This window comes from Perca fluviatilis, chromosome 19, assembly GCF_010015445.1.
Source record: "Perca fluviatilis chromosome 19, GENO_Pfluv_1.0, whole genome shotgun sequence".
Classification (NCBI taxonomy): Eukaryota; Metazoa; Chordata; class Actinopteri; order Perciformes; family Percidae; genus Perca; species Perca fluviatilis.
In genome coordinates this window covers 29112275-29127013 of record NC_053130.1, presented here as the reverse complement: position 1 = coordinate 29127013, position 14739 = coordinate 29112275, and the positions used below count along the sequence as shown (strand labels likewise).

At 43.3% G+C, this 14739-nt stretch overlaps 1 protein-coding gene across 3 annotated transcripts in view; it reads right to left on the bottom strand.

Moving 5' to 3' along the window:
* Positions 1–14326, bottom strand: part of LOC120548242 (coiled-coil domain-containing protein 85A-like) — a 64807-nt gene extending 50481 nt beyond the window's left edge. For 2 of the 3 annotated variants that reach the window (XR_005637159.1, XM_039784348.1), the window contains exons 1-2: positions 13567–14326; positions 11292–12381 (exon numbers count right to left, since the gene is read on the bottom strand). Coding sequence is in view for 2 of the 3 variants with exons in the window: in XM_039784348.1 (XP_039640282.1) it covers positions 11292–12381; positions 13567–13797 (1321 nt within the window). In the remaining variant the exon portion in view is untranslated. Of the gene's footprint in view, positions 1–11280; positions 12382–13566 lie in introns of all 3 variants that reach the window. The other variant, XM_039784349.1, reaches the window with a different exon arrangement.
* Positions 14327–14739: the final 413 nt, after the last annotated feature.

The following is a 14739-nucleotide window of genomic DNA, read 5'->3' as shown; positions in this document are numbered from 1 at the left end:
ACAACCTTAAGACGCAATAACTTTTCGGTCACCTTCTTATAAATCTCCCTATCTCGGTACTTTCTGCCGTCAACAAAAGACATTATATTCATGGTTTTCACCACACTAATAAAGAAATTGGTTTCCTCCTCGCTCCACTAATTAACCCTGACAAAGCACACCTGTGAAGTGAAAACCATTTCAGGTGACTACCTCATGAAGCTCATTGAGAGAACACCAAGGGTTTGCAGAGTTATCAAAAAAAGCAAAGGGTGGCTACTTTGAGGAATCGGGTTAGTGCTAATATTCCGGTTTTGAACGGGTTATTGGCTGCATGTAAACGTAGTCAATGACTATATTACCCAGACCTAGTTCTAACTGTAATCTACCCCAAGCTCACAGGAAGTTTGTTCTTCACTTGCTGATGACAGTACTTTTAAACATGTAATGGTTCCCAATTGGCACGAAAACACAGCAGTCACAGCACTTCTTGAAAATGTTGACTACATACAACAGACTGCTGGGTAAAGGAACTCTTAAAAGGGACAATTTGCCGATTTTCAACCTATAACTTTCTGAGTTAGGGATATGGTGTGAAAATCGCCCGCTGATGTTCTCTGTATCTCTATGGCAGCTGCAAAATCTGTTGTTCTTCCTGCCACAAGCGCTGTCATTTGACCTAGTTGGTGGTGAGAAAGAACTACAAAGTAGTGATTTCCAAATAAGGCCTCATGAACCATTAGTTGTGTTTGTTGACCCAACTAGATGGTGCTCTTGGTTTTAAGATAAAGGCTCAAGGAATGGCAATTCAGTGTACTTTCAACCCTTTGTTGAACAGAGAGCGCCATCTATTGGCCTCAGAAAACAAAGAAAATGCTTCACGAGGCTTCATTTATACCCTGGAAATGCAGAGTTCTCGCAATAGCACAATTTTAATTTGCTCAGCGAGTCACTCTGGCATTGAGTAACGATGCTCATTAACTATGCCCTTGTAGCCGAGTTGCACCAATCACAGATGACGACAGTTTAATCTACCTAGTTAGCTCCGCTGGTAGCTAAGCGTATGGGGCTCTGGATACGTCACCCCGTGTATTGTTGTGATTGGTCGTAGTGTTATCCAATTGCGTGCAGTGAGATTTTCAAATGCATGCTTAGTGCCGCCCCTCGGGTTGGGCCATTTCCATTACTCAATGCCAGACCCTTAATCTTTCGGATTTGGGTCTGGATTTCCAGGCTACTTCGTTTGGTCATCACTACTACTGAGTGCTAATTCAGCTTTGTCGCTGTGGGGCACAATGTTGCTCGAAAACTTCCTTGTTCTTCGCTTGTATTGCAAACTAGCTACATTTCTAACAGCAAAAATGGCATCGCAAAATATGAGTGCAGATAATGTTATGGATGAGGCTTTTTACATTGTACATTTTACAGTGTTTTGGCTGACTCGGATAATCAGCCGTATTCAGCCAGAAAGAGGCCGAGCTTGCTGCAGCTGCAGCGGGGAGGATATTGCTGCGGGGAACATAAATCAGCTTTCTTGGTCAATAAAGCACACACTGGGGAATTCATTTCTTTAATCGACTGCATTTACCATCAGCATTGATTGGACATCCACATAAAAGGTGGCAAATTTTCCTTTTAAGGCACAGTGCATGTAACCTGACGCGCACGACAAAACCATCTGAGAAGCCGTCATTGGAAACTGTTTGGAAAAGGGAAGGCACCTTCAAAAAAATACCTGGCAGGTGATTGGATGAACCAAAAAGAAGAAGAAGAAGAGTCCTTTTCCGTCAGCACATAACGGGCGTGCGATTTGAAAGAACACTAACGTTACCCTGTCACACAAGTCACACAAGTGAGTACATAGTGTACACAGTGTACTACATGTAAGGGCCGTCCGTACAAAGAACGATAACTATAAATATATAGTTTTAAAAATCTTTCCAACTCCAGTGGATGGCGGAGTCCCCACCACAACTATAATGACAATGGTAGATTTTTTTTCCCCTAAAATTTACCTGATTCCACGAATATAGACTATAGGATATTACTACAGACATTCCTGTAATCTTATGTTGCAAGTCTGCTGTATATTATGTAGTATTATCAGCTGGAGCGTGTAGTTCGTGCTTGTCTGACGCCACTGTTTACAGAACATTATCGTTCAGCAGTGTGGATGCTCACATCGTTATAGTTATGGTTATAGTTATCGTTCTTGGTGTGGACTAGAGTCCGGATCGGGACGATTTTTTCTGTCCGAGCCCGGCCCGCGTCCGACAGAGCCGTGACCAAACCCGGCCCGAGCCCGACAGTTAAAATCTCATTTTTTCATCATACTAATGACACGTTATAATGTGAATATCATCGGGGTTAATATCCTATTTCTGGTGAGCAAATGAATGAACTTGTCTTTCAGTCTGGGGTTTATATCGGACACCGCACACACTGTGTACAAAATCTAAACTTATTCCACCAACTCTGCTCCGTTTGCATACAACACCTCTGCTTCCTCTTTCTCTATCTCTCTTCTGCCCACTTTCCACACACACACACACACACACACACACACACACACACATACCCCACACACACTGAGCTCTCTTAAAGGAGCCGCAGCACCATTTTACAACAAATGCCTCATCGCGCTGATGTGACCGAGCCCGACCCGAACCTGACCATAATTTCTAAATATCTGTCCGAACCCGGCTCGGGTATCCATGCCTTAGTGTGGACGGGCCTGCAAGGGAACTTGCGGAAGTATTCGGATTGAGACACATTGCCAGTACTGTAACCTATCTATGATCATCATTCTGCTGTGCACTATACTGTACTCCCATCTCAGAACATATCTGATGATGCACAGGGTTCTCATGAAAGCACAACCTTCAACTCAAGCCCAATGAAACCCAGGCACAAACAGCCTGAGGGACACATTTTTTGAAACAGCATGTATTGATACTATAAAAAGGGTAAAATCACACAGGGCCTTTTCAATTATTTAGTGCACAGTGCATAGAGACCACTGAAGTTAATGACCTCAATTTGTAAAAGTGCTGGCCCTTGATAGAGGCAGATTAATGAAGATTTACACTGGCTGTGTGCACGGCAGCAACAAGGTGGTGGAGAGCTGCAAAGAATAGGAATTACATGCTGGTGGAAAGGTGCAGAGGCACACGGATGGCACACAGATGTTAACAGGAAGAAAATGGAAGTGGAATGAATAAAAGGCGGAGAAGATAGATGAAGCTGAGGAAGAAGAGGCTGGAATCTGGGAGGCACAGTGGAAAGCTACAGGCTGCAGAGAGAAACTCTGAGAATGAAAATGAGAAAGAATGTGTCGTAGAGAGAACATTCAGCATTACAGAACAGATTAAAGAACTAAAAGTGAGGCTGCAAATAATGATTAATTTCTATCAATCTCCACTACAAAGCAGAAAAACAGTCCACTAAATTCTGCAGATTTTCATTCTAGATCACCACTGAAAACTGCATTATGTTATGTTATTATGTTGCATTAAGTCACACTCAAACCTGTTTCAATCATCTTGTATGCATTAAAAAAATGTACGACTTCTACACTCAACCACATGGGCCAAATGACCGATCACTTCATGAGTGCTCATACTAACCGTAAAGAGGGAACCTGCCAAGTCCAATGAAAATGTATTTACCGTAAACAAGCTGGTAGCGTCCAACTGTTGGGTTTTGTTCAGTAATCTGACATCTTTATTTTCTGTAACTCTAACGGAAAACAGTTACCTTTTTTGTATCCTAATTATACAACAAGTAGATCCGACCAGACAATCTGATTGGTCAACTAGATATTTAGAACGTGCTCAAATCAGCATGACAGCACACCCAGAGCCATTTGAGCACACCTGGCACATCACTTAAAATATCACTCCGCCATTTCTGTGTCAACATTACAGAGTTTAATTAAAAAACTGTTTCAAAACAGTTGTATTCATGTAAGTAATTCAGGAACAACAGTAGAACACACAAAAGCTAGTTGCAGCAACTAGTATATAAAGTGATTCATCGGATTAAATGACTTATTTGTTACAACTCTCTGAAGCTAACTTTCACTGGAAATGTTTTGGATCAGCTGTGCCGGTGACGGTGCTATCTTGAAAATAGCTGCTAAATGTGATTTTCGCGGACGTTCAGGAGCTATATCTGTCGATGAAAAAAATATTTTTTTTCAGCAGATATCTTAGTTACAACAAGATTGAGCTAGCAAAGCAGTTTTGTGTTTATATGTGTGGTAGTTATTCAGTTTGGGAAATTGCACATCTCTACAAAGCTAACGTTAGCTTAAGTTAGCTGCTGACAAACGTACAGGGACAAGAAATTGTCTCTGTTCCTTTTGCGAAGAACATTACGTATGCTTTGTAAGCATCACGTTAAATCAAACCCTCTCAACGCCGTTCCATGCATTCCGTTATTGTCATGTCTTTTTCCTGTTTTATTTTGAAAGTTCACTCCTTATGTGTCATGTCTTGCTTGACTTCCTGCCTTGTGTGTTTTCCCGCCTTTGAGATTGTCTGACCTGTCCTGATGTGTTTCACCTGTTCATCAGCCCTCATGTCACCTGTCCCTCGTTACTACGCTTGCTGCCTTGTGTATTTAGTCTGTGTGCTCTCTTTGTCTGGTGTCAGTTTGTCATTGTACCTTGTGTTTAGAAGTTCTGCCTGTTTCTGGTGTCTGGTGTGAATTTTCTGCCTGCGTTATTTGGAAAGCAAGGTTATTTTCATCATTGAATCACAAAAACTCTCCCTGCTACCTCCTCATCTCTTATTTTGCGTTTGGATCCAAACATGCAATGCCTGAAACTGTGGCAGTCTGCATGTTAAAAAACGAACGACTTCTACTCTCACTCTGTACGGTCCGATCGACCGATCACTTCGTGGGTGCTCATCATGGATGTATTAAGAGAACTGGATACAGTGTTCGGCAGGAAGCCCCGTACGTTCCAATGAGAGTGCTCAAAAGCGCATAAAGCAAACATGGATCTCGGATCTTCCGCATTGTTGGCCCATGACGTCTCAATTGACACGCACACTAACAACAATTTGTTTGTGTTGTCTTAGCAACCGGTGGCAACATGCTCGTTCATGAGCTTCTCTCTCGTGTCTCTTACAAGTGGCAAACTCATAAACTCACCGTTTTCATTGTCTAAACTATTCACTAACGTTAAACATTGTTTTCATTGTTCCCGATCATTTACATGTTTAGCTAAATAAACGATATATTTATTTATCTAGACAACCAAGGAGATTTAATAATTATGTCGTGCTAACTAGCGCTAGCAGTTAGCCTATAGTTTCGTGAACAAAGCTCATACATGGCTTCATCCCTCATCCACGTTACAAGCTGTATCATAAGAGAGAACCAAGGACATGTAATCACTATGTCTGTAGTAACGTTATGTAGGCATATAGCTAGCGCTGTATAGATCTTAGTACAGTCATGCTAGCTACCCCTGATGTTAGCAACTAGCTAGCTAGCCGATAGCCCCACCAGTTTGGGAAACGCTAATGACGTTACATCCACGTAACAGGCTTTACAGCATACATACATTCCTCGGATGTATCATAACTTCATAAGATAATACCATGGACGTAGTATGGTGAATTACAACCGTTAGCTATATCCATTATTACAGCTAGCTACATGAGCTTGGGAGAGCAGTCATGTGAGCAAGCAGGCGCAGTCCCGTGGGTCCGCTCGCGTCCATTATGCACATTCATCATGCCAAATTTAATAATTCTGGATTTGCTTCTAGTGAATGTTAAAAATGTTAAAAACGGGTTTAAACAAGGACCCTTTCAGTGTTCAGGCTGGTAGGTTGATATACCTCGAAACAAATTATCCACTGAAATATAGACGTTTCTTTCGCCATGCAATGTCTATGTGAAAAGTCTTTCTGGGCCATGGGGTGCAGTACCACCCCTATCCGCTAAGCCCATGGTGGCTTTTAGAAATGGCGCTCTTTCTGGGGGCTTGGTGCTCATGCTGACCGTGAACATAAAACCTGCTATTTCCAATAAAGTTTATTCAAACAAAATAAGATGGTAGCGTCTAACAGGTTTATCAGTGTTTTAAGCATAGACGTAATAAAAAAATGAATGGACCAAGCGACGCCATAGACTTGCAACGGAGAGCAGTGAAGTTTGTTAGAAGCACTTTTCCGGTGATGGCTGAGCGTTACTGCGCAGCCTCCAACTGAGCTTGACGACGGAGATGTGACGTGAGCAACCTGTCTGAAAGTTGCAAGTCTTCTGGTAGCTGTGCCGAGAGAAATCTCAATCATTCCCAATCTTGCAGAGCTGGAGAGCGTAGGTATATGTTAGGAAATAACATAGGCACAGGCTATTTATTGCTAACTAAAATGCTAGTTAACATTAGTAATTAAAACTAAAACAGCTAATGTAAGTCGTTCCAGGCTGCCTGGAAGGAGACGTTGGGGGCTTAAAACACCATCGAGCATCCAACAGCCAGACTGTTGGGGTTTGTTCAGTAATCTAATTATATATATATTTTTTTTTGTAACTCTTAACGAAATACAATTACCTTTTTTTTTTTCCTAATTACGCAGCGCTGTTCCATGTATTCCATTACTCCCCAAGCCTGCTAACCAGGTACACCAGGCATAATAACAAGTGCAACAGCTTGGACCAACTTGCCTCTTGTCCTTCATGACTTTTTATTTATTAAATAGCTTCTAAAAAGCTTTCTGGAAATTTCTGCTTCATCTTCATAATAAAAAGTATTACATTTGGATTCGCTGAGGCTTAAGTTATGGCGAGTGAAACATATTTTTAACATATATTAATGTTTCTGCCACCCACAGTGTTTTTGAAGATGCTAATTTTGTCCTCTGCAGCCAGAATGTAACCATTTAAATCCAAATTGTTCTCCATGTCAGAAGCAATCAGAGTCATTTGCTGATCTATGCATAGATTATTTACTGACCTGAACACAGTGTTTTCTTCCAAGAATCCCATGTGCTATAAGGCAGAAAAACTGAAGAGAGCTAGGGATATACAAATGTTTCACTTCTACTAAAAAGCATATAGTATGCTGCAAATGGTATTAAGATATATGCATCATCTCAGGTTACGGTACAGTACATCCAGCCACTATTGTTTCCTGGTAACAGCTGAGTCAGGGATCCCGCGTCCATACAAGGTACAAAGCTATTTCCCATGGCCTCAGCTGTAATAGAGAGCACTTCCACTCAGCACTATAGAAATCATTACTGCTGCTGGACACCACAGAACAGCACGGACACGTTTGCATTTCATCAAACAGGCATCAGATATAGCCTGTGGTGCAGCGGGAAATATAAAGATGAACTATAACCTCCAGCGTGGAGTGTTAGAAAGAGTGCAAAGAGTTTTAAGGGTGAAAAGAGCATTATATAATTTCAGTTGCTAAGATACACAAAGTAACATCTGGCAAGATCTTAAGTATCTTACAGAAAGAAAAAAAATTGTTTGAAAATACACAGTGAGATGGTCAAAGTTTAAGACGAAAATATGAACAGCACCCAAAAACAAGTGCACGGCTATTTTAATGTCCACAGTGCCTGGTTAGCATTGCTAAGCCTCTGTCCTGGTTGACAGGTCGGCATGTAGCCACGCTCTAAATCATCCCCTGCTTTATAGTCTATTTAAAAAATAAATGGGACCATAATTTACCAAATGAAAATCATGCTGTATTGAAGACTTGAGAGTAGCGATTGAGACCATACAATGTTTATTGAGGTAATAAATCAAGTGAGATGTAGGGTCATTTTCCCATAGAGTTCTACAGAAACAGACTTTTTTTTGCAACCAGTGGAGTCACCCCTGCTGGAAATGAGATAAAATGCAGGTTTAAGGCACTTCTGCATTCACTTCACTTTTCAGACCTGGAGGGTCCTTCCATTATTTAAAAAAAAAAATTCTATGGTAGTAGTGCACACTGGATTTCCCTGACGCATGGGCTTTAGGGGCTCTGAAGTGTAATAGTTGCTCTAAGCACTGCATAGTGCAAAAGGCATTTCACATGAACAACCAATGGTCACAAATGCATGAACAAAGAAATACACCTTCTTATAGAGCTCTTCCCAAACACCTTATATACTAACATCCTTTTATTTATTTTTTTTAAGCGCACAAATGTGTGATTAAAACAGTCCAAAAATAAATTATTTTCCACAGTTCAAAAGATGGGTAAAGTGAGTTGAGGCAGTTTTACCCTTCACTGCGTCCCTGGACACAACACATTAATGATCACACTCGTCACACTCCAAGTAAGCACTCAGAAACGTATAAACAGAGAGAAAAAGCTAAACCACAGCCATCACAAGGGAGTGCTTTGGAATATTTAATGGAAGTAAAACTAAGTCAGGCTTATCAGACGAAAATGTATTTCATGTCCCTATCGTTTCAAGACACGTGTCCTCTGCTGTCAAAAAACGCCCTTTTATAATGTGAATGTGGGAAAAATCAATGTGAACATGTCAGAAGAGTTACGCAACTGTAAAAATGTGAACTAATTACAACGAGTTGACAACTCAAATGCACAAACACGTGTGTGTGTGTGTGTGTGTGTGTGTGTGTGTGTGTGTGTGTGTGTGTGTGTGTGTGTGTGTATCTGTGTGTGTGGACCTTTCTTTCTATATGCATGTGTACACACATGCTAAAACTGTCTGTCTCATGTGTTTTTAAAGAAAATGTTTTTGACTCTCTCTGCTTTCACTTCAGTTTCTCAAAGGTGTGTAAGTGTGTGTATGTGTGTGCATCTTGGCCCTAAACACCTCAAGCGTACCTATGTAACCCATACACCCTGGAGAGTTGCATCACCCATGGTACCCTGCTTACAAACACACACACAGATGAGTACACATCTCCCTCGCTCTCTTGCCACTACTGCCACAGCCAGTGAATCCACATGAGCCCTGTGTGTGTGTTCATGTGTGTATGTGTGTGATTGTAAGTCTGGCTCTTAAACTGGGTCTAAGCTTGAGCTCTTGAGACTTTGTGTGGGTGGACTTGACCTTGTGTGTGTTTCCTCCCATACATTAAAGAATAATTTAGGTATTTTTAAAGCCTTTTCTTCCTATATATTTGTGTCTAAGTAGTCTCACATTGCCAGACTTTCCTCTACAGCGTTGCAAAGGATGGTCTGGCGAGTCATCACAGCATTCCGGGATGGGAGAAAAACGTGCTCTCGTTTATTGGTATTTCTTTAAACAAATCATAATCGTCTTGGGCGGCGCTAAGCGTCGTATGGAGCAACGGTGCCACTGCAAAATAGCCTCGGGAAGGAACTTCTTTTGGTGGAACATGTACGTTCAAAAGTTGTGTTAGTCGTGTAACAGAAAACTCAGATTAGACAGTCTAGCTAGCTGTCTGGATTTACCCTGCAGACATCTGAGGAGCAATGTAATGTAACACTACGGGGCAATTATGCACCGTCAATCTACATCTTGACTTTTTGCGGTGTGGAACACAATTGAGAGAGTTTGTTGTACTCTCATGCCCTCTAAAATGCATGTTTGATGCTTTCATATCTCAACACTTTCAATAATATTAGGTTGGAGAGCTAATTTACCTGTTGTGCCACAGACTAAATAAAATGACACCACCCGAACTAGCAGTCAGTCCAACCGGCAGTGAGAAACCGCTGTTCATAACGCTGTTCATAACGCTATATTTGGTTTATCAAAGACACTAGCAAAGCAACACAGTACAGAAAATAAGCAGAAACGTCACATAGGTCAGACCATCATGTTTAACTATATATCTTTAAACGTTACAGTTACGGCTGAAAATGACAAGTTTGCCGATCTCATATATCTCTGCAATTCAAATCACGGCTATTTGTCCATCCGGAATGGATTTTTGTGTTAGCATGACGTCAGGGTGATTCGGTCTATACAGAATGCGTAGCTTTGTGTTGTCTAAAAGATTTTCAATTAAGCATTTTAGAATTGTGCCAACAAAATGTCAAGCTACACATTACGCAGCTTTCATAGACGTTACCTTTGGATACAGACAGGTTGAAGTTGTGGCTAGTGGTGCTAGCATATAGCTACAAAAAGATCCTAACATTCCGGTCCATACACTGCGCTGGGACTGCAGTGACCATTTTGAACTGGTATTGGAATGACTACGGCCAGCCAAAGAGGAGAATAAATCCTACACCAATGCACATTTTCCTACATAAAAATGCTGCTCCAAGAGTGGAGAGCTGCACACAGAGCTGAGGTAAGCTAATGCTATTAGCTAAAGTTACTGTGTTGACCTGGCATCAGTAAGTTACAAACAAAAGCATGGCAGAATAACGGCAACTTATCCATCTTTTCATAATGTAGTCAGACACTAACCACAATCTGAGGGCCCTGTTTTAACGATATGAAACGCAAGTATCAAACGTGAAACGCAAGTAGCTTTGTGGGCGGATCTCGAGCATTGTTGCTATTATACATATACGGGATAAATTACTCTTGCGCCCGACAAAAATCTAAAATGGGTTGGTCTGAAGTAGCTAGGTGTGGTTTGGGCGTAACGTGCAATAAACCAATCAGAGCGTCATCTCACATTCCGTTTAAGAGCAGGCGCGCTTGTTCCATGACCTCCTCTTTTAGTGGATTTACATGGATGATCTCTATTGTCCCATAGATTATATTGCAGCCTGGTACGCGGCTGTCAGCTGCAGGGCTCTCGCTCAATACTGGACCAATCTCAAAAATTTACAAAATCACATTAGTCACTTAGACATAAAAACATGGGAAAAGTTGAAAAATACTAAAAATCCCCTTTAAACCAAGGTCATCTTCAGTATTACTGTGGCTCAACACTGACAGTCTGAACTAAAGGCAGCGAGTACGTAAACACACAGTTTGAGTCTGGGTGGACATTTCATGTGTGTGAATTTAGCAAACAACAATTGCACTAAATTAAGAAGCCATTTGTTTTAAAGAACAAGCTTGTAACTGTATCTTTGAAGAAGAAATAACAAAAGTATAGCCTATGTCTCAGATTGGGTTCATGTCTCAAATTTGGCCAGGAGTCGAACTCTAGGTTGTGGGTCTCTGTTGATGTAATTTGTTAGAAGCTAGAGGAATATAACTGTAATAATGTCTATGAACAGTGTAATAATAAGCCTTATATCCATCATTTGAAATCCAGAAGACACTGACTCAGTCAGCCCAGATCATTTTACTTCTGGTATAACTTTATGTACATGTAATAATGTTCTTCTTAATGGGTAATGAATGACTTATCAATGGAAATACAAGATAAGAGTTACCCTCTGCCTACCGTTGTACAGACTCTGGTGGTGGGGAGCCATCTCCTCTTCCGCTGCCCTCCTCTGCATCCCGTCCCTGCCGGGGGAGCCACTGCTATAGGTCCCTTTGCCGTGCTCCAGCCCGGTGCTGTGCTGATAGTGATGGTGGTGCCGTATAGACTCTGGACTACCCACAATCACCCGGCCTTTCCTCAGGTGCTCAGGCGTTCCCATGCCTGCCAGCTTGGCCTCAGGACTCCCACAGCCTGACCCCTGCCCCATGGTAACCGACCGGTGTCTCTGACTCAGCTCTGGGCTGGACTTGGCGGTGCCCTTCCCACAGCCTGCTGAAGCCTGCCCAGACATAAATAGCTGTTTGTGGGCTAATAGGTCAGAGCTGCAGGGTTTAGAGTGGTAGTCACATGGCAGCCTGGTGGGGGACTTGCTGTGTTTCTCTGGGCTGTGTCCCCGAAGGCCACGGGGTTCCGCATTGGTGAGGGACCCCCCGCGAGGGCGGCAGGACTGGGGGAAGGTGTGGTACTCTGGGGTGGAGCTGTGTCTCCTGCCTGTTGATTCGCACACATCAGCGGGTTTCTGGGCGTGCTCAGAGGAGACACCTCTGGATCCAGGGCTGGCGTTGAAGCCCAGGGGAGGAGGTTTGAGGTGGGGGTTGTCTGGGCTATCGGTACTCCCCGCGCTGGAGGTGCTGCTCCCATCGCCGACGTCCCGCAGCAGGCCAGGTGCAGGGACACTTCCACCTAGCTGGGACAAGCTGCTCTGACTGTCAATGGAGCTCCTACGGCCGGGGCCTCCATGCCCGCCCACACCTCCACCGCCTGCCCCTCCCCCTCCTCCAGCCACGGCCGCGGCCCTCTCCTCCTCCAGCATGAGGCACACCTCCTTGAGCTCCAGGTTTTCCCGCATGACATCCAGCTGGCGTTGCTCCAGCTCTTTCAGCTTCTGCAGGTAGATGGCCACCTCCTTCCTCATCAGGCCCGCGCTGTAGCGGCCCAGACGTTGCCACTCCCGCGACACACGCTTCCCCTTCTGCCGGTCGTCGTCCAGGAAGCAGCACAGGTCCCGCAGCTCCTGGTTATCCTCCTGCAGTTTCTGGTTCACGTCCTGGTTTACATAGGCACACACACACATACACAGGCAGGCAAGCACACACACACACACACACACACACAGCAGCACGGTGAGGCATTACATGCACATCCCCGCTGGGAGTGATCATTCGATGAGTGAGAAGAGTGTTCCCATCATGCAGTTCTGTGTACGTGAGATGTTTCTTGTAGAACTGAAACAATAAGTCGATCAACAGAAAATTAATCTGCAACTATTTCGATAATGCCAAACCTTCTCTAGTTCCAGCTTCTCAAATGTCAAGGATTTGCTGCTTTCCTTTGGCCAGTTTATTTTGGACAATTGACAAAACAAGCCATGCCATTTTTGCTTTAAAAAAATGCCAATAGTTGCTGATACATTTCTGTCAATCATCTCGATCAATGACTAATGATTTCCGCTCTCAAAATTAAAATATCATTAGTTGTAGCTCTGTTTTCTTTACAAGGGTGAAACAAAATAATGCCTCAGAACTAGGAATATTCTTAACACAATCAATGTTTCGTCCACTCATGTCTAACTGATGGCTACACCAGCAAACATTTCCTAGGGCTGTCCTCCACTAAAGAAATTCTTAGTCAACTAACACGTATGATTTTGTTGACTAATCGATAAGTTGATTTAATCGACAGATCTGTAAAACTGAGTTTCAACACAAAGAATCATGTAAACGCACAACTTTAAATCTTGTGTTTACCAGAGAGGTGCTCATATGTTTCTTGGAAATAAGTAATGCATGAAAAAGCATGAAAAAGCATTTCAAAAATGACTAATCGACTAAAGAAATCTCCGAAACGACCAATTATTCAACTAATCAACTAAGAGGGGGCAGTCCTACTATTTTAGGATCAATATGGGTAAAATCATAATTTCTTTATATAGGGCAAAGACATTTTACTGAAATTACATTTTATTTGTAATTAATATATTCAAAATGATTTACCCTCGCATCCATCATTCCTTCATTCTGTCCATCCCATATGCAACAGGTTTAACGGTTTTAGTATAACTTGTATTATTTAATGACCATTTTGCCCTTAACTGACAATCTGTAAATGTGGCCATATATCACAGACTGCGTCCTCTCTTACTGATCCTCTACAAATCCGATTCAGCATGCCCATTACACACCTGTACTGAAACCGGCGAAGAACCACCTCCCCGGCCACCCACCCATCTCACCTTTAAGCTTCGTATCTCGTTCAGGTGCTGCTGGAGTCTCCGGTTCACCTCCCGCATCAGATTTCCGTGCTCCACGATGGCGCTCCTGTTCCCCGCCTCTGCCCTCCGCAGCCGCCGCACCAGCTCCTCTTTGCCCCACTTCAGCAGCTCCTCGTCACTGATTTTGGAGATGTCCTCTGGCGGACTCTGTGCGCTTTTGGACAGCTGCGGCTGATGTGCGCCTCTCTCCATCCTTTTAAACTACACAGTGGAGGTTGGCAGAGAAAAAAAGTACTGTGTTTGGTGAATTTCAGAGAACAAGATACCAAACCAAGCCCCATACAAATATACACCCGTGACAACTCTGATCCAAACGCTGGGTTCCCCCCACCCCTCTTCTTATGTCCGTGGAATTACATGGCTTTCATTTTGGCTCTGCCTCTATCTCTCCCCCGCCCATGCTGCGGCTCCGATATCCGCCCGGTGCTCTGCTGCTATATCCTCGCTGCTGTTGGAGCGTCCGTGTGCACGCTGTGTCTCCGGCGGAGCCCTTTAGACGGCTTGGCGGGGCGGTTTCTCTCCAGGTGCATGCCGGCCTGCCCTGCGCACTCCAGCTGCTCAGTCCGCGCTACCACTGTCCAACCGCCAGGGAGGAGAGGGGGAGGGGGAGGAGGGCGAGGACTGCAAGGGCGGATTGCAGGTACATAGCTGGAGAGCGAAGATGGTAAGGTGCGTTAGTTAGTGTGGAGAACAGAATATCCTCGTTCCTTCAGCCGCTCTCTCTCTCTCTTTCTCTCTCTCTCTGAACGTCTCTTTGTCCGATGGCGCCATCTGCTGTAGCTGTAAGGGAAATGTGTCAAACTCAAGGCGCACGGGCCAAATCTGCGCTTTTTTCCACACGTTTTTGGCACTTTTATCCGATGCTTCTTTCGACCTTTTTTGGCGCTTTTTTGTATGATTGTTAAGGATCTTTTCTCCTGACTTTTTTAGTCGTTCATGTCGATCAAACTGTAAGTGAGAATACTTTATAAGACATGCAATAATACAGTCAAAGATATTTGACTTTTTCGAAATAATAAACTAAACATGTCTGGCCCTTGATGTAATTCTCATTTTCCAGTATGGCCCATAGTGAAATTGAGTTTGACACGCCTGCATGTGCCTGCACACGTTGTGCAGTAGTGGCCTGTGTTT